General features: G+C 34.7%; 3 protein-coding genes across 3 annotated transcripts; 1 reads left to right on the top strand and 2 right to left on the bottom strand.

The window, feature by feature from the left end:
• Positions 1-190: 190 nt before the first annotated feature.
• On the bottom strand, positions 191-1,572 carry LOC122011244 (uncharacterized mitochondrial protein AtMg00810-like). Its single transcript, XM_042567639.1, has 2 exons — positions 1,557-1,572; positions 191-1,209 (listed from the first exon to the last, which is right to left on the bottom strand). Exons 1-2 carry the CDS (start codon positions 1,570-1,572, stop codon positions 191-193), a joined length of 1,035 nt encoding a protein of 344 aa, XP_042423573.1.
• A 7,616-nt stretch (positions 1,573-9,188) lies between these two features.
• Positions 9,189-10,701, top strand: LOC122010224 (uncharacterized protein At4g28440-like). The gene is made up of 2 exons (XM_042566686.1): positions 9,189-9,600; positions 10,270-10,701. Exons 1-2 carry the CDS (start codon positions 9,354-9,356, stop codon positions 10,458-10,460), a joined length of 438 nt encoding a protein of 145 aa, XP_042422620.1. The 5' UTR covers positions 9,189-9,353; the 3' UTR covers positions 10,461-10,701.
• Positions 10,702-10,899: 198 nt separating this feature from the next.
• LOC122010223 (nuclear cap-binding protein subunit 2-like) lies at positions 10,900-21,220 on the bottom strand. The gene is made up of 8 exons (XM_042566685.1): positions 21,084-21,220; positions 20,752-20,975; positions 13,662-13,800; positions 13,535-13,568; positions 12,492-12,596; positions 11,411-11,464; positions 11,229-11,323; positions 10,900-11,143 (listed from the first exon to the last, which is right to left on the bottom strand). Exons 1-8 carry the CDS (start codon positions 21,099-21,101, stop codon positions 11,072-11,074), a joined length of 741 nt encoding a protein of 246 aa, XP_042422619.1. The 5' UTR covers positions 21,102-21,220; the 3' UTR covers positions 10,900-11,071.
• Positions 21,221-27,928: the final 6,708 nt, after the last annotated feature.

Genomic DNA, 27,928 nt, shown 5'->3' with positions numbered 1-27,928 from the left:
CTAGCCATTGAAATTCTAAATCTTATCCATGAAATGAGAAAAACACTCTTGACCACATATTTAATTTTATCTTTTACCAAGTTGTCATCTTTATCTATTAGAAAAATAAATAATTAAATAGCAAATCTTATCTATAACTCTTATCTTTTATTGGATAAGTTTTATCCTTTATTTGGGTTGGAGTTGATATTTAACACTCCCCCTCAACACCAACCCTTTGTACTATGCCGAGTTGATCACGAAACCTTTTGAATTTGCTGGCGCTCAAGCCTTTTGTGAACAAATTTGCAACTTGATCATCTGTACTGATTTGTCTCATCTCAATTTCTTCTTGGAGAACTTTTTCTCTGATAAAATGATAGTGCACTTCAACATGTTTAGTTCTTGCATGAAAGATCGGATTTTTCGCCAAACGAATTGCCGATTGATTGTCACAATATATTGGAACTGCATAATCAACTAGTTGATGTAGGTTATTTAATAGTTGAATCAACCATGTGCTTTCTTGAGCTGCCATTGCTGCTGCTCGATACTCAGCTTCAGTGCTTGATAATGATACAGTTGGTTGTCTCTTGCTGCACCAAGAAATTGCTCCAGAACCAAGCTTAAATAAGTAACCAGTTGTTGACCTTCTGGTGTCATGATCTCCTGCATAGTCAGCATCACAGTAACCAACTAACTTACAGTCTCCAATTCTTTTATACACAAGACCATAATCAATTGTGCTCTTCACATATCTTAGTATTCGTCGAACTGCTTCCAAATGAAGCTTCATTAGATTTTGCATGTACCGACTTATTACACTAACTGCATAAGAAATATCAGGTTGAGTTAAGGTTAAGTAGATGAGACTGCCTACCAATTTTTGATACATAGTTGTATCTTCTAAGCTTTTTCCTTCATGTGCACACATTCTGAAATTTGATTCCATAGGTGTTGAGATTGGTTTGCAGTCGAGCATTCCGAACCTTTTCAACAAGTCTTTGGAGTACTTTTGTTGACAAAGGAATATTCCTTTTTGTGTGCGGTCAATCTCTAAACCAAGAAAATGCTTGAGTTGTCCAAGTTCTTTCATTTGAAATTGGACTGATAAATTCTCTTTTGTCTGAAGAATTTCTGATCCATCGTCACCGGTGATGACTAAGTCATCAACATATACAAGCACGATAGCTAGTTTTCCTTCATTTGATTTGACAAATAGGCTAGAATCTGCAGATGTTACTAAATAACCACTCTGAGTTAGAAATTCAGCAATCTTACCATACCATGCCCTAGGTGCTTGTTTCAATCCATAGAGCGCTTTCCACAGTTTACACACATATTCAGGATGATGTTGGTTTTGAAAACCTATTGGTTAGATCATATGAATTTCTCGATCCAATTCTCCATGAAGAAAAGCATTTTTCACATCCATTTGCCACAGATTCCAATCTTTGTTGGTTGCAAGTGCAAGTAGAACTCCTACAGTTGTAAGTTTCACCACCGGACCAAACGTTTCATCATAGTCTAGTCCATACTGTTGAGAGAAGCCACGAGCTACCAATCGTGCCTTATACCTTTCAATTGACCCATCTGGACGACGCTTTATTTTGTAAACTCATTTGCACGAAATGGGTTTCACATCTCTTGGTTTTGGTATGAGATCCCAAGTCTGATTTTGTTGCAGTGCATCAATCTCTTGTTTCATGGCTGTCATCCACTCAGAACTTTGTGATGCTTTTTCAAACGTCTCAGGCTCTACTGCTTCTTCAACTATGGCTGCATTTGCATATTTTGGATTTGACCTTCGTGTTCTTGTTGACCTTCGGAGTTGAGATTGTGGAGTTAATTCTTCCACTTCATTAGGCCTTTCTTCTTCATTTGGATGTTGATATATGCCGGTTTGCCAAGGACTCTGAGCCACTCTTTGCTCTGCATCATTTTCATTTGGACCTCCTGATTCATCTGAACCTGATTGAAGTTGAACTATATGCTCCCTCATCTTTTGTTGTACTTTATCTTCAAGGTCTTTAGATTCTGGCAAGACCTCCTTCTCTGTGGTCCACCAAGAAGATGCTTCATCGAACACTACATTTCGTGAAGTGTAACATCTTTCGCTTGTTGGATCACAGCATTTCCACCCCTTTCTCTGGCTATCGTATCCCACAAAGATGCATCTAATAGCTTTCTTGTCAAACTTGCTTCGTAAGTGATCAGGAACAAATACATAACATACACATCCAAATACTCGAAAGTAGCTAACTGTAGGTTTTTTGTTCCATAACTTCTCAAAGGGTAAAATAAATTCTAACCTTGGTTGAGGAAGTTTATTGATGATAAAAGCTGCAGTCCTCATTGCTTCAGCCCAAAAACGTCTAGGTACATTCTTCTCATGCAGCATATTTCGACAAATTTCTGCAAGATGTCGGTTCTTTCTTTCTGCTACACCATTCTGCTGTGGTGTGTTGGCACAAGTGTATTGATGATATACTCGACTTTCTCTCAAGTATTGAGAGAACTCTCTTGAGCTATATTCTCCTCCATTGTCTGTGCGCAAGCAACATATCTTTTTTTCCAATTCTCCTTCGACTGACTGCTTGAACTCTTTGAACATTGAGAAGGTATCAGATTTTTCTTTCATAAATAAAATCCACACATACCTTGAGAAATCATCAATGAATGTCACCATATACCGCATACCACCAATTGACGACTGCTTAACAGGCCCGAATACATCAAAGTGAACTAACTCCAATGGTTCCTTTGCTTTGAAGTTTGACTCCTAATATGGTAATTGGTGTGCTTTACCATACTGACATCCTGCACATATTGTGTCTGTTCGTATGTCTAGTTGAGGAAGTCCCTTGAGCATCGACTTCTGCATCATCATGTTTAATTTGGAATAGCTAACATGACCTAGCCGCATGTGCCATATAACTGCTGTCTCACTTTTTTTGTCTTGTCTATATATGCAAACTCTGCTGACATCACGTAGAGCGACTCTAATCGTTGACCCTCCATTGTTGGTGTTTCTGAAATTTTGAGGTTTCGATATACCTTTACATTTTCAGGACCAAATAGAACATAATGACCTGAAGATGTTAATTGGGCCACAGACAGTAAATTCTTCTTCATTCCTGGGACATGATAGACATCTTGAAGAGACACTTGGTTAGAATTATATCGAGGCGTAATTACCGTCTTACCAACATGTGCTATTGGTAACCTTGAGTTGTCGGCTGTAACCACCATACGAGCTCCTTTGTATTGAGATAAGTTTTGCAATTTTTCTTTATCACCCGTCATATGATTTGAGCAGCATAAATCCACGATCCAATCATTTTTGTAGTCAATCTGTTCTGGCGTTGTTGTGAGAGCCAAGTCTTTTTCCTCCGTAGCCATCAAAGCTTCAGCATCCCAATCATCTTCGCTATTCTCTTTAGAATTGGAAGTAGCAGTGTTGCTTTGAACGAACCTTTTCTTGGATCAACAATCTTTTGCCATGTGGCCCACCTTCCCACAATTGTAGCACTCGCCAGAAAATTTTTTACGATCACCATAATTCTTCGAGGCTCCCCCTGGACGAGAGCCTCCATTCCCATGATAGCTTTTTCCTTTGTCGCCATCCTTTTTAGATCTACCAGTGTGCCGTTTGAAGTTGCCTTTATTTTTGTTGGTGTAGAGCGTTTCTTCTTCATCTTTTAGTGAGAGTCCTCCCATTTGCTTAGCCATAGCTTCTTGACCTGCAAGTAAATTTTCAAATTCAAGAAGCGATGGCTGTGTTGGCCATCCTTGTATAGCAGCAATAAATCCTCGATATTCTGGCCTCAATCCATGAATAATTATTCTTTTTATCCTTGCTTCCCCAATAGGAGCTGATGGATCTAGCTCTGAAATTTTGCAACATATCAACTTCACCTTGTGGAAGTATTGGGCAATCGTCTTGTCACATTGCGCTATTGACAATAGCTCGTTCTCCAGAAGTTGCAATCTTGTATCATTCTTCTTTGAAAAAAGTGTAGCAAAGATATCTCACACTTCCTTTGGTGTTTTGGCATCTCGGATGTGCTCCAACATTTCTTCTTCAATTGTGATCTTTAAGGCAAACATTGCTTTACCTGCCTTAATCTTCCATTTTCGCAAAATGCCATTGGCGTCTTCTGCCGGCTACGTAGCTTCACTACCACCAACAACCTCCCAAAGATCTTGACCTTGTAGGTAAGACTCCATGCATGTTGCCCACGTATTGTAGTTTTTGTTGTTGAGCTTCTTGATACCTCCTACTACTTGAAGGTCCCCCATCACGTCGAAAAGCTTTGATTATACCAAATAAGTTTGATTAAAAAACTTGTAAAGCATAAAACTCCTCACAATCTAAGATAGCTCCACCAAGAATAATCCCTGATTAACTTGGCTCTGATACCAATTGTTAAAAATTGGACCAACAAACAAGTAAATAAATTACTTGTCTTACACTAACAATAACAACACTACAACACCCTTTTTGTGGATCACTCACAATTCTAAGACAAAGAAGAAAAACAAAAAACTTTGACTCACAAATTGATACTTGATTGATGAATGAAACTAAATACAAGGTAGAGTATTTATAGTACTCTTCGTACAATCTGGACCGTTCAATTAAATTAAATTCTAGTCATTGAAATTCTAATTCTTATCCATGAAATGAGAAACACTCTTGACCACATATTTAATTTTATCTTTTACCAAGTCGTCATCTTTATCTATTAGAAAAATAAATAATTAAATAGCAAATCTATCTATAATTCTTATCTTTTATTGGATAAGTTTTATCCTTTATTTGGGTTGGAGTTGATATTTAACAGAAGCTTCATTATCTGTTCAACTAGAAATTCATCAGAACAGCACTCCTTACGAATAAAATTATGCAATCCAGCCCAAGCCAAACTTTTTATAATAAAAAATTTATTTTAAAAAAGATCATAAATTTAAAAAAAAAACTAAAGAAAAAATTTAAAAACGGTAAACTAAAAAAAATCGTAAAAAAACGTAAAGTAAAAAAAAATAAAAGTTAAAAAAATCATAAACTAAAAAAACATACAGTAAAAAACTTTAAAAAAAACCTAAACTAAAAAAAACATAAATTTCAAAAATAAACGTAAACTTAAAAAAAATAGAGAAAAATATAAAATTCAAAAATAATAATAATAAAATTCAAAAAAATCATATATAATTAGTTTTATAACAAAGGGTAACACACCCCTAAATAATCTCTATGGTAGATTGTCGACGTGATCAAGATGGTAAAGGAATAACATCGAGAACAGTGTTAAATTTAATTAAGATGGTGAAAATTCTTTGTTGAATATGCCCCAAGTTGGATTGTGTACTATTGTATTGGTAGGCTTTGGACGGGACTCAAAGAAATAATCAAAATCGAGGAGCGAAAAGAGAAATGACTTATTTGTAAAAAGTTAAAATGATTTGAAGTTTATAAAAATCTCAAAGGTTAGGAAAAGACTTTTTATTTTATATTTAAAATTTTACCAACTATTTTGGAGAACACTTATTGGTTAAAATTTATATCCAAGGAATTCTAAAAGAATCCATAAAAATCTTTTAAAATTTTGAATATCAGAAGATTTTTATAGTGTTTTAAAAAGTCGAGTTTGAATACCACATGACTTTTTAAAACTCTATAAAAATTCAATTTGGATATCATTAAATTTCTATAGAGTTTATAAAAGTCTAGATTGAATACACCTAGACCTTTTAAATCCAAAAAATCATTCAAAGTATATGTATTACAAGAGTCTTTAATGGTCATTACAAGTGAAGATCACTTATATTTCTCCTATTATCTGTCAAAAAGAGGAACAATTTAGAAGTGTCTCTCCACCTGATGGATTTGCCTTTGAAAAGGGAGATGTTTGTTCAAGATTTCATGACCATGTGGGTCGCATTATCCTCTGTTTTAATACTATCAAACTACATGATTTGACATTCTATTTGTGTGCGCTCATAGTTAGTTAGTTACTGAAGGTGATTATTATTATTATTATTTACGCATGATCATTCAAATTGAAGAAGCATCGAGTTTGGGGTTTTGGCAAGGTGTTCTCAAATCTTTAGCTTTCATAGAGTTTCGAAAGGCGCATGATACTACCGAACTAGTTGCTCGTTTGAAAGTTAATTTGTGTTTGTTTACCTCAAAGACACAATAAAGAGGAAGGAGATGAAAAAAAAATGTAGAAGGGGGGGAGACATGGATGAGGGAAGAAAAGAGAAGATAAAAGTTTGTTCACATGAAATGGAGAACAATGGAATTCATGGTGATGCTTGAAGTCAAGAGGAAAGGCAATGAGACTTTGTTTACATAATGAAACTTTGTTCACATAATTTATCATTTTCTCTTTTCCTATCAATTTTGAATGCCCTTTTATGTCAAAGTAAATATGATGGAAGGTTGTGAGATTTTTGAGATTTTCCATTGTGATTTAAACCTACACAAAAGAATAAATCACGACTCGCACAACCCATAAAAAAAAATGAGTCGTACCACATTGGATTTGATTTGCGAGTTGAGTAGTTAGACATGATCCAATTCCAAGTCATGTCGGGCGCAATACAAACTTAAACTAAGCACGAACAAAATGTATTTAAAATTTTATTATATATATATATATAGTCTATTTTAATATATATTTTAAATTTATATTATCTTATCTAAAAGGCTTGATTGACTCACCTTGTTAGTTAATGTCGTGGATTGTGCCCCATGATATGAATATAGATTGATTGAGCTTGAGCTCGAGCTCGAGCTCGAGCTATAAAAAGTAATGATACGCAAAGGAAAAAAATTTCATGAAAAAGTTCAGGGATAGACACATAAATTCATGGCCCATCATATTTATTTTTGTGAGTCCGTCATTTTATGTGTCTATCCTTGAGCTTTTCCTTGAGATTTTTCCCTCTGCAAATCATTTTTCACCTATAAAATCACTCTTCCTGACATCGCTACAGTACAATAGTTTTTTTTAAAAATATATATATATTTGGGTAAAAATCAAAAGGGTGTTTCTTTTTCAACGAACCTATATTGATTTATTATCAAAAGGATGCCCTACCCTTTTGTAAAATGACACAACTGTCATTCACTATAAAATAACAACTTATTCTCATTATTATCTCTTCCATATTTTTTTCTATCTAAATCAGCGAATTGTAGCATATATGAATCCGTAGCTGCTGCACAATTGAACTATGGGATGGAACCCATAATAATCGAGTTTCAGGCTAAAAAAATATTATTTAATCTTTTTTAAAATGAAAAATTTGCATGCAATCATCAATCACAACTTAAACTTTGGATGCAATCTTCATGTCCAAAAAAATTTATTTTCACTTCCTAACCAACATAATGGACATTAATTTACCTAATTATCCTTCATTTTTTTTAGGTACAAAAATTCTAAAATAAGTATAATTACTCTTAAACTCAACATATTAAAATAGAATTTATTATATTTTCTATCAAATTGAGAATGACTTTTTTTCCACCTCAATTCAATTGGATAGAAAATATACTAGATTCTCTTTAAATGTTGCTAAATTGGATGAAAAATATACTAGATTATGTTTAAATAGTGCTGAATTTAAGAAAAATTATATTAAGAGAGCAAAAAAAGTTGTGTTCAATTTAATAGAAAATATACTTGATTCTAATTTAAAGTGTTGAATTTAAAAGGAATTATACTCATTTTAAACTTTTTGTATCTAAAAATATGAGAAGTAATTAGGTAACGAAGTTTGTATAAGGAAGTTGAAACAAACAAAACTTTACATAGAGAGTAGAATCAAAGTTTTTTGACATGCAAATTACATAGAAAGTTGAAGTTATAATTTTTTTTCTTTCAATTAACTATTTTTTTAAATCTCTCAATAAATTTAGTCTTAAATTTTTTTTCTATATTATAACCATTACAGAATTATATATATTAGAATTGTATGATAACTCAGTTATATTAAGAGAAAATTTGTATGTAATCCCTATTGGTAAATACAACTTTGCATATACTCCCAATTGGAAAAAATCTTTCTTTTCACTCCCTAGTCTAATATACTTACCTAATTGTCCCTGATATTTTAAGTATAAAAAGTCTAAAAATGAGTATAAATCCTCTTAAATTCAGTACATTAAACTAGAATATAGTATATTTTCTATCAAATTGAGTACGATTCTTTTTCCACCTCAATTGGATGAAAAATATACTAGATTTTCTTTAAATGATACTAATTGGATGTAAAATATACTAGATTTTCTTTAAATGATACTCAATTGGATGAAAAATATATTAGATTTGTTTCAAATGTACTGAATTTAAGAGGAATTATATTAAATAGGAAAAAAGTCGTACTCAATTTAATAGAAAATATACTCGATTCTAGTTTAAAATGCTGAATTTAATAGAAATTATACTCATTTTTAGACTATTTATACCTAAAAAATATGAAGGATAATTTTAATAGAAAATACTCGAATATACTATATTTTCTTTAAATGATACTCAATTGGATAGAAAATATACTAGATTTTCTTTTTACATGGTGCTGAATTTAGGAGGAATTATATTAAAACAGAAAAAAAAAAATATGCTTAATTTAATAGAAAATATACTCGATTCTAATGTAAAGTGCTGAATTTAAGAGGAATTATACTCATTTTTGGATCTTTTGTACCTAAAAAATCTGAGAGGTAATTAGGTCACAATATTTGCATGAGTAAGTTGAAGCAAATAAAATTTTATATGCAAAAAATAAAAAAAAAGAAATTTATGAATAAAAATTATATGTAAAATTTAAATTATGATTGGAGATTTTTCTTATTTTACTCTTATATTAATTACGAGTTCACATTGTAACAATTGAGAATCGGATATTATACTATTGAAGCAATTATTATTTTATTCATCAATTTAATAAGAAAAAAAATAAAAATAATAAAAAAATAAATTTATTTTATAGTGAACGACAGCTGTGAGGATAAGAAATTAATATTAAACACCCTTTTATAATAAATCATCGAAAAGAGACGTGATTTCTATTTTTGCCCAAAATATTTATATTACTTAATTTAATTATTAATTTCAGTATAGAAAAAAAAAAAAGTGAGCTGGAATCCAAACTCTGCTTTCCAAATAATTACAGTAGAAGCCACCAATGAAGAGAAGCTCGAATCGTATTCCGTTTATCCCCTTTCTCAACCTCTCTCTCTCTTCTCGCCTCTTTTTATTGAATTGTAACCTCTTTCATCGCTCCTTGGCATTCCATTCCGGTCCTCCTCCTCTTGCTTCGTCTAGGGTTAGGGTTCCTGGTGATTAGATCGTGCCTTGATGGAGCCGCAGCAAGGGCAGGGAGCAAAGACGGCAAAGCGCAAGCCCGTCTTCATCAAGGTGGACCAGCTGAAGCCCGGCACCAGCGGCCACACCCTCATCGTCAAGGTCGTCAGCTCCAACATCGTTCGCCAGAAGGACCGCCCCGCCGCCGCCGCCGCCGGCCAGCTCCGCCCCGCCCGGATCTCCGAATGCTTAATCGGAGACGAGACCGCCTCCATCGTCTTCACCGCCCGCAACGAACAAGGTATGTGTGCCTTTTCGTCTCCTCCTATTGTTCTTTTCGTCGCGCTCTTTGTCTCTATCTAGATCCGACGACCGATCCGAGGCGTGCTGGCGTCGTGCCTTGTGACTGAAGCAGAATCTGTAGATTTAGATCCGATGCCACGCGGAGCGAGTGATTCTGTAGCGCGATCATGACACACCTTTAATCAAATGCATGCTGTTCTATCAGTTTTATCAGTTTGTTGGGTCTTCAAGCAGGACAGCCCTTATTAGTCAGTTCTATCATTACATTACATGTTTATTACATGCTTCATCATCTACAAATTCAAACTCAGCGTTAAACAGTCATTTTCAACTCGCATCTACCTTGACTGGAACGCAACATCTAACTTATTTTCCTGCACTGTTTGTGGTACTTTCGCAATATTCAACAAATTTCTGATGTAATCTGCTTAGTGAACTGTTGTCATATGGCTACTTTGTGACTTTCTTAATTCTGGCATTCTAAGTTTTACACACAAAGATTGTTTTTTTATGCGTAGACTGCCTTTTCTGACTTGTTTACTTCCATTTTTTTGAATGACAATCATACAACCCAACTGTCATTTGCTACAGCCTAGTTCTAATAATCAGTTCTAGAACATCTATACCAGTTGGTATTAATTTCCTTGTCAACTTCCTAATTTGGCAGTTGACTTGTTGAAGCCTGGTGCTACTGTCATCTTGCGCAATGCCAAGATCGATATGTTCAAGGGCTGCATGCGGCTTGCTGTCGATAAGTGGGGGCGAACTGAGGTTACTAAACCTGCTGGATTTGAGGTAAACAAGGACAACAACTTATCTTTGGTCGAGTATGAGCTGGTGAACGTCGATGGAGAATGATCGAAGAAGAGAGAATGCTTGCAAGCTACTATCATGGGACGTAGTTTGATGAACATGCTTTTTCTGACTTTTACGTTTGGTAGTCATAAACTTATATGATCCATTAGAGCGATAGTCGAAGCTAAACAAAGCTCACCAGTCCTTGTGGTGCTTGTGTTTCTTCATGTTCATGTCTGGTACTATATCCTAACTATTATGAATGGAATCAAAGATATATATATGGTTTGAGTTGTTCAGATAATTATCTCGTCGCATATGATTATCATTTGGATCACTGCTCTGCCATGGTTACTCAAAGCTCGATATTGGTTTTGAGTATTTCAGTCCAGGGAAAATAACTCAGATCAAGAAGTATCTCTGTTTTTGTTATGTTTTCAAAACTGACCCAATCACAACTATTGGTATGAATATTGGGGTTTTGTGAAATTCAAGTTCAGTCTTTAAGGCAACATAAAATGCATTTTGGTTAAAATCTTAGGTAGCAGAATGTGTTGGAGAATAATGCAACTACAAACTCCACATGAAGTCCTGCATCACTAAAAATTCTAGTGGCATGTGATTGCAGCAAGAATTCACAATACAAAAGTGATATCGCATTGGCTTCTTTGTTGTTACCGACGTCTTCTCCGGTCATCATCTTCTTCGTCGGAGTCACCACTCTCTCGAAACCGAGGGTTCTTCTCCTGAGGAAGAAATAGATAAAGTAACTATCTCGCGGAGCAAATAATTTGTATTGAATAAAAGGAAGAAAACGCCCGGGGTACAAACCGGTCTCTGCTCCTGATCTGTAGTTTTCCTTGATTCATAACTTGATACTCTTTCGGACGTGGAGCGATCGTCATCTCTATACCGTTTTCGATGATCTGTTCACATCAAACGAACAAATTTTAACTCCATGGTGAGCAGGTCACAATCTCAACGAGCTTTAGTGGATTATTTACGAGAAGTACCTCTACCATGCCTATATGACCCGCCATGTCCATGTTCTCCGCCATGCCTGCCATCTGCAAGTAAGTATAAGCATATTGGGAAATCCTCGAAGCTATTAGAAAAACAAAATCTCGATAAATTGAAGCAAAAAATATGCTCTTCAACATATGCATAGAAGAAACAAGTGTCTAGAACTACACTTTTTTCCCACCTGCTACGCTTAAAATATGATATGATAATATTGGAACAACTTATCTTGCAACAAATCCTATTTTTCATGCTCGTACTAAGTATGTAGAGATTGATTTTTATTTTGTTCGCGAGCGTATGACGACTCAACAACTTTCAATTTCTTATATCTCTACGGAAGATCAAATTACTGATATATTTACTAAATCATTATCTAAACAACGTTTCACCAAGTTAACATTCAAACTCAACGTTCAAGCACTCTCATTGAGTTTGTCGGGGGTAATGACAATAATGGAAATATTCTCCAATTGATTTCAATCAATTGAGAGTTATTATATTTAGCGCACAATCAAGATCAACATGAATCAAATATGAAAAATAATATTTCCAAGTCTATTATATTACTATGTTTATAATTATTATGAGCACATGTCTTATTTAATCTTTCCATTATTGTTTTGTACAATTTGTATAAATAAGTCTATTAGCTTTAGTAATAAGATGATCAAAAAGCTTTATATTGTTTCTTTCTTCTACCTATTAATTTCTACATCTAGAGCTACCTATTCTCCTTCATTATATCAACATGCATAGCCTCCAATTTAGGCACCATCTTATTGCAATTTTTTTTTCTTGATTTAAAAATAAAACAAACAAATATGCCTTGCTCCGGATCTATCTATCAATTTGTCAATAATTAGGAAGGTCATTCGAAAGGTGTGACGTCTCTAAAGAACATTCAGCTATAAAATGGACCTATTGCTACCCATCTCAACAAACATAGAAAATGGAGTTTCTGAATTACAAGTATATGATATGGCACCAGAACAAGTCCCCTAAAAAATATAATTTTCATGATATCTAATGAAAGATGTAAACATAGACAACACCGAAGATTGCGATACTTACATGGGCCAGCCGGTTGAAAAGCACCTAGAGCATCTGTACCATAATCTACTAATTCTCTCTGTGCTTCTAGCTCTCTCTGAACCATCTTTCCATAGCCACCTCTACGTAATGCTTGTCAAGGAAATATAAATGATATACAAGATACAAAGAACATATTAGATATCAATCCGAGAAGCCATAAGCTACCAATTTGGAAACAACCTTATTCCAGTTTCTCTAGCAAGATACAAAAAGCATGTTCATTTAGGTATGAGCAAGAAAAGGTAAAATGATTAAAACATTGCATAAGCCTATCAAATATGATGCTTAAGAAAGTTTGTCGAGCACGCCAAGGTAGAAATCATAACAAAACACTGATATAAGTTCATACATCAAAGGTGAACACAGTCGATAAAAACTTATTCAGGATCAGCATCTAGTAAAGCAAGGCACTATAACCACATTTCTAATTGTTGATTCCATGAGTTTCTAGGTTATTGCATACTTCTGAAGTTTTCAATCAAAACATATTTCTTAACAATAAGATATCTAAAACTATGTTTATACATCAAATTGACCCCCAAAAAGTTCTTGATGGCTAATCAGTTTTTTCTAAGCTTTACATCAAGTGGTCAAAGAATAAATTGATTTACATCGAGCTTTACTAGTACTCAAACTGTACATCAAGTCATCAAAGAATTAATACTTTGCAGAATATATTTATTCCATAATCTATGTCCTACAAGAAAGTAAGTTAAATTGATTCGTGACAAATCAGTTTAGTTTCTCTCTTCTCCAATTTGTGAATAAATTTCTTTTTCTAAAACAGCAACAACGGCTGACTTGTCTAGTTGTCAAGGTGATAAGAGAAGTACTAATACTCAGATAAAACACCAAGTACATCAAAGAATTAAAGATCTCGCTTTGTGTCAAGACATGTTTTCAGGATGCAAGAATGAGAAGTTAACTTCGTATACGAAAAAGCCTCTAAAAGCTTCGCCAAAGGAATCCTTATCATGTTAATTCATATCAATTATCAACAAGAAATACAGTTCAAAGGATATCTGGATCATAGTCAGTACGATATTCATCTCTCACCTGTGAAGATAAACAAAATGACCTATTAGGAATACTCATATGTAATGCTTTAAATTTACAAGATATCTTAAAAGAGAGTAAACAAGACATCACTTGTCCACCACTTCGACCACGACCCCACTGCCTGCCTTCCTCAAACCCCCAATCAAAATCTACACGTATCAGACGATCATCGAGCATTGTCCCACTAATATACTTAACAGCATCTTCAGCATCCTCCCTAGAATAGTACCTAGGAAAAACTTCTGATCTTATTAACCTTACGTTTAAACAAAATAAGAAATTTAGTGCAAAGAAATGTCTGAGAGAGCATATTGGAGCAGTAAAGACCTCAAGAGAAATTAAGATGTCACTAAGAATAATCTTACTCAAGAAGCACAAATAAGCACATACATAATTTATAGTTCAAACAGATAAAACTCCCAAAGCTCAATTGCACCATTGCTCAGTAGGGTCACAACAACAGATTCCACTACACTAATATACTTATTGTTAGCACAAAGGCAATACAAAATTTAATGATCTTATACAAGATACAACATACTGGGTTCTTGTTATTGTGTAAAGAAATAGTTTAGCGACAAAACATGAAACAATCAATTACTTTTCACAAACTTAGCATGGGATTGCCACAGAACCAACTCACTGATCAATGTCTTGCCACTTAAATAAACATGTTGACACCTTCTTAGCAAAGTTTGTATCCATTTAGTAGACGATTGAAGTTCCTAGCATCAAAGAGAACTAGAGAAACATTTCAAGAGAGAACTTTCTCAAAATGAAAAATAATCTTTTAGATAAGCTCTTGGTAAATGTAAAACTGTCAAAATAGGAACTCAAAGCACCAGTGAATGAAGCAACAAGCTCTGAAAATAAGTTGCATATCAAAGTCTTTATTCGATTAATTTGTGGATATCAATTACCTAATCTAGATAAACACTACCTTTTAAACATTAGAGAAATCGTTAGTCCGTTGATAAATATCAATCCCCTCAAAAGTGAGAATTCCATAGCACCTTGTCCAATAGTAGGAATGTAGAACATCACCTAATAGAATTTACAGCAGACTCTTGATTACTACATACCTGTACAAGGTTTTGTTAGCCAAGCACTAGCAAAAAGATGGGCCTAGGTTGAAGCTTTGGGAATGATTATCTTGTAAGAACAGGGTAATGAATGTCATAGAATGAGGATCTGTTGTAAGAACAGGGTAATGAATGCCATAGAATGAGGGTATGTTGTAAGAACAGGGTAATGAATGTCATAGAATGAGGGTCTGTGTGAGGGTGACTAATGTTTCCCAAGATGCAACAAATCAAGATTCTCATTGCAAACATACAAGGAAATACAGTAAAGCACATGAGAAAGAAAAATCGCACATGCACAAGCAACAAGAAGATTTTTGGCAGGAATTTGTGAGAGATGCAGCTACATGAATGTATCTCTGAAGTGTCCGTGGTTCTTAAGGATTTCCATGAGCAAGTGAATCTCCAATGCACAACAATGTCTCGTGCAAACAAGCAAGTTCAGAAAGAGATTTCTAATTTCTTCATTTTCCGTGTTCTTGTGCTAGGTTCAGTAATTTTTCTTTCTTTCTAGCTAGACACAACTTGTATTTATATTTTTCGGTACCTAGATGCCTTATATTTCATATGGTTTCTTGGAGAATGATGATATTTTTTGAAACATTATTAGAAATGAGTCTCCCACGTTGTTAAACCTGAGTGCTAGCGCCTCCCCAATATGGGAGCTCAATGCTTGGTATGTATTAGGACCTTTGGTAACACTATGGCAGAACTTCCTCTCTATTCAACATTATGTTTATAAAAGGGGTGATAACAAAAGTCCAAGTTCCTAGTTCCATCATTTCAGAGGACTTCTGCTGTTTAGAATGAAGAATAGTTTCAGATTCCTCTGAATTGTGGTAATGAAACAAGCCCTGGAATAAATGCAGATGATCTAACACTTCTAAGTAACATGCTGACATAGAGAAAAAAATGGAAATACGGATTCATAGCACCTTTACTGTCTCATTAACTAGCTATGAGCCCGTCATATACAGAGTTGGCAGCAAACAGTGTGTTGTGCAAAGAGAGGGCAATACCTCTCAACCTTTCTGAACCGCGGAAGAAGAGGAAGAGAGAAAAGAGATCGCGCGGAACAACAAGACAAAGACGCACAAAAGAGAGCAAACACCAGGAAGGAGAAGAAGAAGAGAAAGAAAAAGAGTTACCGTGGTTCGGCGACTTGTCTACTCCACAAAACGGCCGAAGCTTTATTAGAATTCTCTTCTACACAAGAGAATCACATCTAATGATTCTTGTGTTGTCTGATCTACAATGGGTTTACAATGATCCCTATAAATACTGCTAAACCCCCAGACCCGGTAAAAACGTAACAGAATTTGTTATGAAAAACATAACAAAATTCTGTTATATAAAATCTTAACAGAATTTTATTACGAAAAATCTTAACAGATTTTTCTTCCATGACATCCCTTCATCCAAATATGAGCCACTCGTCAACAATCTCCACCTTGGCGAATATTCACCCCTTCGAAGAATACGAATATCTGGACAAAACTCCATCTGGATCTCTGGGTCTGGGCTTCCTTCCTCTAGCATCTAGAGATATGGATCAAGTTCAAGCAATGCTTAAACTTCTCTGTGGTCACTCAGCATATCTGCAGCATTGTCTGTAGTGTGAACCTTCTCAAGTTGAATTTCCCCGGAAGCAATCAACTCTCTGATCTTGTGAAACCTCACATCAATGTGTTTGGTTCTCGCATGATACACCTGATTCTTCGCCAAATAGATAGCACTCTGACTATCGCATAACAACTTGACTCCACCTTGCTGAACACCCAGTTCTCTGACCAACCCTGTAAGCCATAAAGCTTCCTTCGCTGCTTCAGCTGCTGCCATGTACTCGGATTCCGTAGTAGACAATGCAACAATAGATTGTATCATAGATTTCCAACAAATAGGTCCTCCTGCCACAGTGAATACGTATCCTGTAGTAGACCTCCGTTATCTAAATCTCCGCATAGTCTCGTGATCACGCACTCAAAGAACTAAAGGATCTTCCGGTTGTCTCGAACACGATGCCATAATTAGTTGTATTTCTCAAGTATCCGAAAATCCATTTCACCACATCCTAATGTGGTCGAGGATTTGAGAGAAACTTGCTTACCATACTAATCGCTTACAAATCTGGTCTCGTGCAAACCATGGCATACATCAGACAACCAACTGCACTGGCATAAGGAACCTTTGACATCTCTTGGATCTCGTCATCCGTCTTTGGACACTGTGTACTGGATAACTTGAAGTGATGCGCCAAGCACGCTCACCGACTTTGCATTCTTCATGTTGAACCTATCCAACACCTTCTCCACATAGCTACGTTGAGACAACCATAATCTCCCTGCAACTCTATTCCTGTGAATCTCCATCCCAAGAATCTTCTTGGCCCCTCCCAAATCTTTCATGTCAAATTCCTTGCTCAGTAGCCTCTTCAATTTGTCAACCTCTCTCATCTTCTTCGCAACAATGAGCATGTCATCTACGTATAGTAGTAAGAAAATCAGTGATTCATCTTCAAGGCCCTTCACATATATGCAGCAGTCATACTCGCATCTCCTATATCCGTTTTGAATCATGTATGAATCAAAACGTTTGTACCATTGCCTAGGAGATTGTTTCAGTCCATAGAGCGATTTCTTCAACTTACAAACCAACTGCTCTTGTCTGGACTGACTAAATCCCTCAGGTTGTGACATAAAAATCTGCTCCTCCAAATTTCCATGAAGAAATGCCGTCTTCACATCCATTTGCTCCAAATACAAATCGTGATGTGCCACCAAAGCCAATACCGCTCTAATTGACGTATGTCTTACCACTGGAGAGAAAATTTCTTCATAGTCAATCCCCTTTCTTTGTGAATACCCCTTTGCTACCAACCGAGCCTTAAACTTCACTTCTTCTCCCTCTGACATTGCTTCTTTCTTCTTGAATATCCACTTGCACCCTATAGCTTTCTCTCCTTCAGGAAGTTCCTCTAGATCCCGCGTTTGGTTCTTATGCAACGACTCCATCTCCTCTGCCATAACACTTGTCCACCTGTCCTTCTCAGAGCTATGTATCACCTCCTGAAAAGATGTAGGGTCTCCGCTACTAGTGATAAGTGTATAAGATACCAAGTCTTCGAATCCGTATCTAGTTGGTGGTTTTATGACTCGTCTCGTTCTACCACTAGCTATAGTGCGATGCTCCATGTGCTCTGAGCTAGAATCATCGAAGTCATGAGTCTCTAGCTCCACCTGCACAATATCTTTCTCTTTGTTGCTTTGTGGTGTTTCCTTTCCTTCTTCCTGAGTACGTTGTAACATAGCTTTCTCGTCAAACACCACATCTCTGCTGATCACCACCTTGTTTGCCTTAGGATCCCAAAGCTTGAAGCCTTTAACTCCTTTCTGATAACCCAGAAAAATGCATTGCTTTGACTTTGCATCCAGCTTTAATCTTTCCTCACTAGATATGTGCATATAGGCTGGACATCCAAAAACTCGAAGATGAGAGTATTCTACTTGATTCCCTGTCCATACTTTCTCTGATACTTTGCCTTCTAGTGCTGCCCTTGGTGATCTATTAATGAGATAACATGCCATGTTAACTGCTTCCGCCCAGAAATTCTTTGCAAGCCCTGCATTCAGCCTGAGACATCTTGCCTTCTCAATGATTGTCCTGTTCAACCTTTCCGCTACCCCATTCTGCTGAGGTGTCCTGCGAACCGAGAAGTGCCTCATTATCCCATGCTGCTCACAGAATTCCTGAAACTTTGAATCTGTGTACTCAGTCCCATTATCTGACCTAAGGCATTTGATCTTCCTTCCGGTCTGGTTCTCTACTTCAGTTTTCCACAATTTAAACTTTGCATAAAGTATACCCATACCTTTCGTGAGAAATCATCAGTAAAACTCACAAAATACAAGTGCCCTCCACGTGATGCTACACTGGCCGGTCCCCAGAGATCCGTATGTACGTAGTCCAGAATCCCCTCCGTCTTGTTTGTTGTCGTCTTAAATTGCACTTTGCTCTGTTTCCCAAGAACACAGAATTTGCAGAATTCAAGCTTGCACGTTTTGACACCCTTCAACAAATCTCTCTTGTGAAGTTCTAGCATCCCACGTTCACCCATATGCCCTAGCCGCATATGCCACAAGACAGTACTATCCGATTCAGACTCCACCGAGGCAATTCCACCTACAACTGTAGTCCCTATCAACTTATAAATGTTTCCTGCTAGCTTTTATCCTTTTATTACCGTCAAACCTCCCTTGTTGACTTTTATCACCTCGCTGACTTTTGTAACTACAACCAATATCATCTAGTGTGTCTAGTGAGATCAACTTCTTCCTTAGCTATAGTATCTATCTGACATCAGATAGGGTTCTGATCACACCATTAAACATGTTGACTCTGACGTTCCCTAGGCCAAGAACTCTGCATGACACATCATTTCCCATCAACAATAAACCAGAATTCACTGCCCTATAGGTGTCAAACCACTCCTTGTTTGGAGTCATGTGATATGAACATACAAAGTCTAAAATCCATACATCCGTCAATTGCTCCGAACTCGACATAACTGATAGCATATCTCCATCACCGCTCTCTGAATTTTCTTCAACTATGTTTGCAGACTTTGTCAAATTACCTTTGTTCTCTACACCATGTTTCTTTATCTCTAGACAATCTCTCTTTATATGACCTTTACCTCCACACTTGTAGCATGTGATCACCTTCTTCCTTCTCGGCTTAGAACAAGTCTTGTTGTTGTTATCATATCCATGTCGAGATTTGCTCCTACCACGCTCTTGGTTGCTATTTACCACAAGTCCTTCTCCTTGAGAAATTTCATCGCTTGTTTTCTTCCTTTGGTGAAAACCTAGCAACGCACTTGTGATCTCCTCGATTTGAGAGTTTTCTTACCCCACATCAAAGTAGTAACCAAATTCTCATACGTAGGAGATGAAGGTAGAGAATTCAACAACATTAACGCCTTGTCTTCGTCTTGATCTTCACATCAGCCCGCTTTAGATCACTTACAACCTGGTTGAATACGTTGATGTGCTGGCTCAGATCGGTTCCTTCTGTCATCTTCAGCCCGAATAATTTTTGCTTAAGATACGCTGCTCCAGATAACTTATACAAAGAAACGTCATTCCTTATTTCTCTTTCGCCTAGCTTACATCCGTAAGACAAAGCTTGATTTTGCCACCACTTTCACCTAAAGTTCTTCCTAATCGGACTAGTTTCCTTTCTCCTAGCGCCTTCACCATGCCTTGTTGCACCAACAAGTCCTCGACCCTTCTCTGCCATAATCCAAAGTTCTCGGTTCCATCAAACTTCACCATATCAAACTTCATAGAAGTCGTCCCCGACATGTTGAAGAAATCCGCCAAAACCTCGCTCTGATACCAATTGTTGTGCAACCTCTAATGCTAAAGAAGAGGAAGAGAGAAAAGAGATCGCGCGGAACAACAAGACAAAGACGCACAAAAGAGAGCAAACACCAGGAAGGAGAAGAAGAAGAGAAAGAAATTTGGTTACCGTGGTTCGGCGACTTGCCTACTCCACAAAACGGCCGAAGCTTTATTAGAATTCTCTTCTACACAAGAGAATCACATCTAATGATTCTTGTGTTGTCTGATCTACAATGGGTTTACAATGATCCCTATAAATACTGCTAAACCCCCAGACCCGGTAAAAACGTAACAGAATTTGTTATGAAAAACATAACAAAATTCTGTTATATAAAATCTTAACAGAATTTTATTACGAAAAATCTTAACAGATTTTTCTTCCATGACATCCCTTCATCCAAATATGAGCCACTCGTCAACACAGTGCTTTTGAACGTATTGCATATTAGCTATTCCTGTTTTAGTTTTCACTAATTTGTGAAACGTTAAGTATTTGACAGATTGGTTCGTCATTCATAACTCTTAGCAGCCTACCCATCTTCTAATTACTCGGTAAAATGAACAGAGAAAGTGGATGCTTAAAAATGCTACTCTTAGTGAAACCACCCAGCTTGAAAGCCTGAAATTGGCATTTTGGTGTAATATCTATGTAAAGTAACGCTAGCCTAATGCCAAGTAAAGGGAAAAGCGTCTTACAATACAAAGGAGAAGCCGCAAGGGGTCTTTGTGTTTTTGTCCAGCCCCATGATGATCTTCTTTATCTCTCCCGCGCGGGAGAAGAGCTCGTAAACCTGTTCCTCAGTGGAGTAGAATGACATGTTGCCGACATAGACCGTCGTCGACGCCTGAAGCGCCCGCTCGTACTCCTCCTGGTTGCCGTGGAACCTCCTGTCCCTGTAGGCCGACAGCTTAGCGAGATCCTGTAGACGGCGAAAACAACGGCACAAATCAAACAATCCATCTCAAAACGGAAAGGAGACGCAATAATGAAACAAATCGTAGCAGTATAGGGTGGGAAATTGGACGACCTTGAACAAAGAAGCCATCTTAGTTAGCGTTAGTGATCCGCCGAAGTTACGATCGAAGAGAGGTTGGGGAAAGTAGGGCTTTTTTAGGTTAAACAACAGGCGGGTCGGCGAGGAAGAAAGAATAAAAATATCATTTTGCTCCTATAATTTATGTAAAATTATCAGCTTTTAAGTTTTCCAAATTATTAAATGGTTAGTTTTAAAATTATAAATCACGTCCATTTTATTCCTAATCTATTGACTATAAAAAAACTTAGTTTAATGGATTTTCATTTAAAAATCAGTCAAATTAATTTTTATATATACCAAAATTTTAAATAAATATTGAAAATCAGTTGACTAATTTAAATTTTATCAAAATTAATTTTAAATAAAATTAATTGATAGATCAAATGATCTTAAATTGACATTACACTAGTTTAAAAAATCATCTCAATTCAACGTTGAAGGAGTATCAGATCAAATCAGTGATTTGCCGAAGTGACAATCAAAGAGAGAAAGAGATAGGGGAAGGTAGGACTTTTTAGGTTAAATGGAGGGCGGCTTGGTAAGGAATAGAGAATCAAAATATCATTTTGTTCCGATAATTTATGTAGAATTTTCAGCTTTTTACTTAGTTAAGTTTTACAAATTATTAAATGATTAGTTTAAAAATTATCAAATCACATATCTATTTTTTATTTTATCCTCAATTTGTCTACTATAAAAAAAACTTAGTTGAATTGATTTCTATTAGAAAATAAGTAATGAGTCATGGCGTTAAAGGAGGATCAAATTAAATCAGTGATTCACCGAAGTGATGATCGAAGAGAGAGAGATAGGGGAAGGTAGGGCTTTTTATATGACAAAAGTGCAAATAACCAAGACATGGGGGAGGTTATGCTCGGTCACATCGAGTTTTGACCCCAAGACCTCACACCTCATGTTTTAACCATTGTACCATCCCGAGGGGACTAGGAATGTAGGGCTTTTTAGATTAAATAGAGGGCGGCCAACAAGGAAGAGATAATCAAAATATCATTTTGCTCATATAATTTATATAGAATTTTCAACTTTTTCCGTAGTTAAGTTTTCCAACTTAATAAATGATTAATTTTAAAGTTATCAAATCATGTACTCACTTTTTATTTTATTCCCAATTCATTAACTATAAAAAAACTTAGTTAAATTGATTTCTGTTAGAAAATCAATTTATTGATTTTTAAAACCAGTCGAATTGATTTTTATTTATACCAAAAATTTAAACAAATCAGTCGATTAATTGATAATGAAAGTCAGTTGACTGATTTACTTTTTTATCAAAATTGATTGATAGACCAAACGACTTTAGATTAACATGAAACTAGCTCATATATATTCAGTATTCGTCTACTTCTTTTAATTATATTTATACTCTTAAATATCAATTTGACTAAAAATATCAAGAACAATGACTTTTTAAATGAATTAAAATTTTCGAACATATTCATATTCAAAAAATTATTACTCTCAATATATTAAGTCAAATTGATATTTGAGAGCCTGAATATATTCAAGAGAACTGACCAAACACATAAAAATTAGTTTCGTGTCAATCAAACATTCTTTAATCTATCAACCAATTTTATCTAAAATTGATTTTGATATAAAAATAAATTAATCGATTAATTTACTTTATCCACTTATTTACTTTAAACTTCAGCCCATAGAAAAATTAATTTGGCTAGTATTAAAAATAAATTGACTAATTTTTAAATATAAATTTATTCGATTGATTTTTTTATACTCATAAAAATAAAATGAAAAGTGTGAACATAAATTGATAAATTTAAGCTAACTTATATAATATATAATTTAGTAATTTTAAAATTTTAGGGACTCCGTGATTTTATGGCAATTTACTGAAACGCGCATGCATTTCAAAAATTCAAATCAGTTAGTTTGTTTTGAAGTCAGATGGCAATGAAAAAGGCCTTTTGTAAAATTAATATATAATTTAGTAATTTAAAATAGTAAAATACATGATTAGTTCAATAAAATTCTCATAAGTTTATCATTAAAAAATAATCAGTACCAGTAGAGATGTACTTGTGTATTTCATTGTATTCTAATAGTTTATTTACTAACCAATTAAATTGAGTAGGATTATTTATTGTTAAACACCTTTATAATTCTAATAATCTATTTAAGTTGCATTTTAAAAGCAACTTAATAATGTTATAATTGTCAAAGATTTAAAGACAAAAGTGAGATTATAATTATTATACTCTCTAAAAATTCAGATTTATTTTTTTATCATGTATTTTTGCACAAATACCTTGATGCTTTTTACATTCATTAAAAATAACTAAAACGAGAATAAATTTATAGACAGTCGAGTGAATCCTATCTTCTCAATGTGAGAGGTGGGGGCAAGCAGGATGAAATTAATCCAAGAACTGATGCTTACTTTAATTCATTCTACCTAGAGCAGTCAGTATCCTTCTTGTTATGTATCAGTAAATTCTCAACTCAATCGAATCTAAATCTAAAGTAAATTGTGAATCAAGACAGATTAGTCTAAGTGACCATTACAAAAATAAATAAATATAGAAAATATTAAAAAATTTAAGTTTGATGATAGATTAAGCGAATCAACTCACTCGAATTTTAAATTTTTCATTTAAATTTTTTTTTCTCAACCCCTTGCCAACTTGAGGCCGGCACGGACCAATCCGTCTAGACCAGTAATCCGTACATACTGACCCGTTTACATTGGTGGAGCCAGCCCGAGTTATCTATTCGGGCTGTGAGTCACAAGCGCCAACGTTATCCAAGCTAATCTCCTCTTTCTCTTCCGGTTTCTCCTTTTCTTCTACTATTAATTTGAGTTTTCTCTCTTTTCATCTCTGCTGGGCACCCTGGCTACCGCCCGAGTAGGGATGTGTTTGGCTCCGCCCTTACCCGTTTAAACCCGCTCTTAATCTACTTAAATATTTTGTTGTAATTTATCATCAAATATTTTGTTGAAGCTGGGGCAAAAGGCCCACACGACACTAGCATGCTTAACTTTGAACAACCTTTTGTTGGTCATTTGGCCCTTATCAAAGCCTTTTAGAATATAAGAGCTATAATTCATTCATTAAGCCAAGTCAATAACTACATGCTCTTAATTGTATTTCAAATTTATAAATCAATAAGAAAAACGGTGGATGGTTCATCCTAGATGTCTTTATAGTCCATCCTTAAATTATATAAAAATAAATAAATTATAAAATTAACTTATAGTCGATCGTTGAGTTGGTGAGAGATGGTAGGAGTTTTTTTATCTGAAAACATATGTTCATAAAAAATTGATCTCTTTTCTTATTTTTAATAAATTTATCCCTCTCGGATCAATTAGGCATTCGTTGGAAAAAAAGAAAAATTGTTAAGAAGAAGAAGATATAGTAGTAGTAGTTATCCACTGCATGGCGCAGCAAGGCAACACTCAATGGCCTGTCGTTGTCTACTGCGATGCCTGAATTATTGGAGAGCCCTCGCTGTTCAATGCAAATCAAACAAGTTTTTAGCAGCGTAATAGCGGTCTAGTAATTTGATCATTCTCATTTTATTCTTATGATAGATTTGATTGATTTTTTTTATTTTCTTTGTCATTTTACTTTCTTCTCTTTCCTCCTATATAGGAATATAAATAAATCAAATCGCTCATGAACTATTTAAATCTCAATTCGATAAAAATTCATTTAAGTTCGTTTAAGGAGACTCGTTAAGATAAACAATATCAAACTCAAGCTTCATAATATTCAACTCGTTAGCTTGTGATCATATTCGTTAAGCTCATAAATCAGCTTTTAAATAAAAATAATAATAGTTTTGATATGAAATTTATAGAGTTTACACTCTACTTATAAAATATATAGAAAAATATATTAAATTTATTTATTAAATAAAATTAAAAGTTTTAATAAAAATATTATAATTTTATCTAAATATATAATTTAATTTTTAATAAATATTTAAATTTATAGTTTATAATTATTAAGCTCGTTTACGTTCGATAAAAGCTCGAATAAGTTCATGAGCCATGAATATATTCGTTAGATAAAGTTCGAACTTGTCTCGATTATAAATGAGTCAAATTTAAACATTCAAGAGTTCGACTCCTATGCACCCCTACTCCTATGCATGCAATATCTCTTCTCTTTCCTCTCATTTTTTTTTTCTTCGTTTCTCTCTATATAGTGTTCTTCCTATGCATGCATGCATGCATGCATGATAACGTAAATTTAAGAAGTCTCCTGGGAAGCTGATTCTTCTAAAGACATTTTATCACTCCTGAGAAGTCAAAATAAGCAATGGATAGTACCGTTTAACTTCTTGCAACCCCAGAAATTCATAGGAATTGAAATAGGTATAATCAGAGCTCTCTAGGTTCATAAGTGAGTTTCGACCAAAACTCACAAATGGACCTAGAGAGCTCCGATTGCACCTATTTCAGTTTCTATCGATTTCTGGGATTACAAGAAGTTCAAATATGCTATTCATTGTTTATTTCGGATTCTCAGAAGTGTTAAAATATAATAAGAAAGAATCATTAAAATTCTCTAGTTATGCCTGATATAAAATCATACTAGGGATATGGAATGATATCAGGTCCACCGTGGAGAATTTTGACGATTCTTTCTTATTATATCACTACAAAAAAACAGTCTATTAGGGACGACAGTTTGCAACGAATTTAAATTTTGTTCCAAACTTTCCAACAAAATTTGCAACAAAATAATAAATTGTTCCGAATTAGCAACAAATTTAGCAACAAAATAAAATCGTTGCAAATTAGCAACAAAAGATATTTTGTCGCTAATATTGTTGTAAGTTAGCGAAAAAAAATTGTTGCAAATTTTGCAACGAATAATTTGTTCGTTGCAAATTTTGCAACGAATATATTGTTCGTTGCAAATTTTGCAACGAATATTTTGTTCGTTGTAAATTTTTGCAACGAATAGTATTTTCGTCGCAAATATTGAAACGAAACTATTATTTGTTGGAACTTCCCAACAAATATATAATTTATCGCAATTTTACAGTAAAAAATTTGAAGGCTAGAGTTTCCAACGAATCTGGAATTTGTTGTAAATTTCCAACGAATTGCAGATTCGTTGCAAAGTATGCTGTGGCTTAAAAACCCATTTGACCAACCTGGAGACCTCGGAATCGGATGAAACAAGTTCCTATGTGCTCCTCTTGGTATCCTGATTCTATAGATGAGCTCAAATATTTTTTTAAAAAATAAGATGAATTTTTAACATTTAGGTCAATTGGATTAATTTGAATTTGAGCATGAAAGTGTTAAAAAATGATGTTCGAGTGCTCAGAACGAGGGGAAATCAGTTTGTTGGCGTGCGTAAGGTTCTCGTGATTATATCCATGAATTAAAAATAATTACGGAGCAAATTTATTTTGATTTGTGAATTTTTAAACTTGAATTTAATTTTTCTAACACATTGGGGATTGAAAAAATAAAGGAAAAAATATATGAAGTAAAAAAATATTTGAGGACACATATGAAGTCAGGATAAATAGAGAAGCACACAAGAACCGGTTTCATCCAATTCGGAGGTCTCTAGGTCAGTCAACCGTGATTTTAAGAATATGTAGGGTTTCCAACAAATCTGAAATTCGTTGGAAATTTCCAACGAATTGCAGATTCGTTGCAAAGTATGTTGTGACTTAAAAACCCGTTTGACCGACCTAGAGATCACGAAATCGGATGAAACAAGCTCCTATGTACTCCTCTTGGTCTCCTGATTCTATATATGAGCTCAAATATTTTTTAAAAAAATAAGAAGAATTTTTAACATCTAGGTCAATTGGATTAATTTGAATTTGAGCATGAAAGTGTTAAAAAAATGATGTTCGAGTGCTTAGAACGAGGGGAAATCAGTTTGTTGGCGTGCATAAGGTTTTCATGATTATATCCATGAATTAAAAATAATTACGGAGCAAATTTATTTTGATTTGTGAATTTTTAAACTTGAATTTAATTTTTCTAACACATTGGGGATTGAAAAAATAAAGGAAAAAATATATGAAGTAAAAAAAATATTTAAGGACACATATAAAGTCAGGATAAATAGAGGAGCACACAGGAACCGGTTTCATCCAATTCGGAGGTTTCTAGGTCGGTCAACTATGATTTTAAGAATATATAGGGTTTCCAACGAATCTGAAATTCGTTGGAAATTTCCAACGAATCTGAAATTCGTTGGAAATTTCCAACGAATTGCAGATTCGTTGCAAAGTATGCTGTGGCTTAAAAACCCGTCTGACCGACCTAGAGAGCTCGGAATCAGATGAAACAAGTTCCTATGTGCTCCTCTTGGTCTCCTGATTCTATAGATGAGCTCAAATATTTTTTTAAAAAATAAGATGAATTTTTAACATCTAGGTCAATTGGATTAATTTGAATTTGAGCATGAAAGTGTTAGAGTTTTAAATCAAATTGGAGTATAGTTGAACTTGCTAGATTTTAAAAAATGATGTTTGAGTGCTCAGAACGAGGAGAAATCAGTTTGTTGGCGTGCGTAAGGTTCTCGTGATTATATCCATGAATTAAAAATAATTATGAAGTAAATTTATTTTGATTTGTGAACTTTTAAACTTGAATTTAATTTTTCTAACACATTGGGGATTGAAAAAATAAAGGAAAAAAATATATGAAGTAAAAAAAATATTTGAGGACACATATGAAGTCGGGATAAATAGAGGAGCACACAGGAATCAGTTTCATCCAATTCGGAGGTCTCTAGGTCGGTCAACCGTGATTTTAAGAATATGTAGGGTTTCCAACAAACTGGCAGATTCGTTGGAAATTTCCAACGAAT

This window comes from Zingiber officinale, chromosome 8A (genome assembly GCF_018446385.1).
Source record: "Zingiber officinale cultivar Zhangliang chromosome 8A, Zo_v1.1, whole genome shotgun sequence".
NCBI classification, from domain to species: domain Eukaryota; kingdom Viridiplantae; phylum Streptophyta; class Magnoliopsida; order Zingiberales; family Zingiberaceae; genus Zingiber; species Zingiber officinale.
The sequence above is the reverse complement of the archived record's forward strand: the minus strand, read 5'-3'. Positions and strand labels throughout refer to the sequence as shown.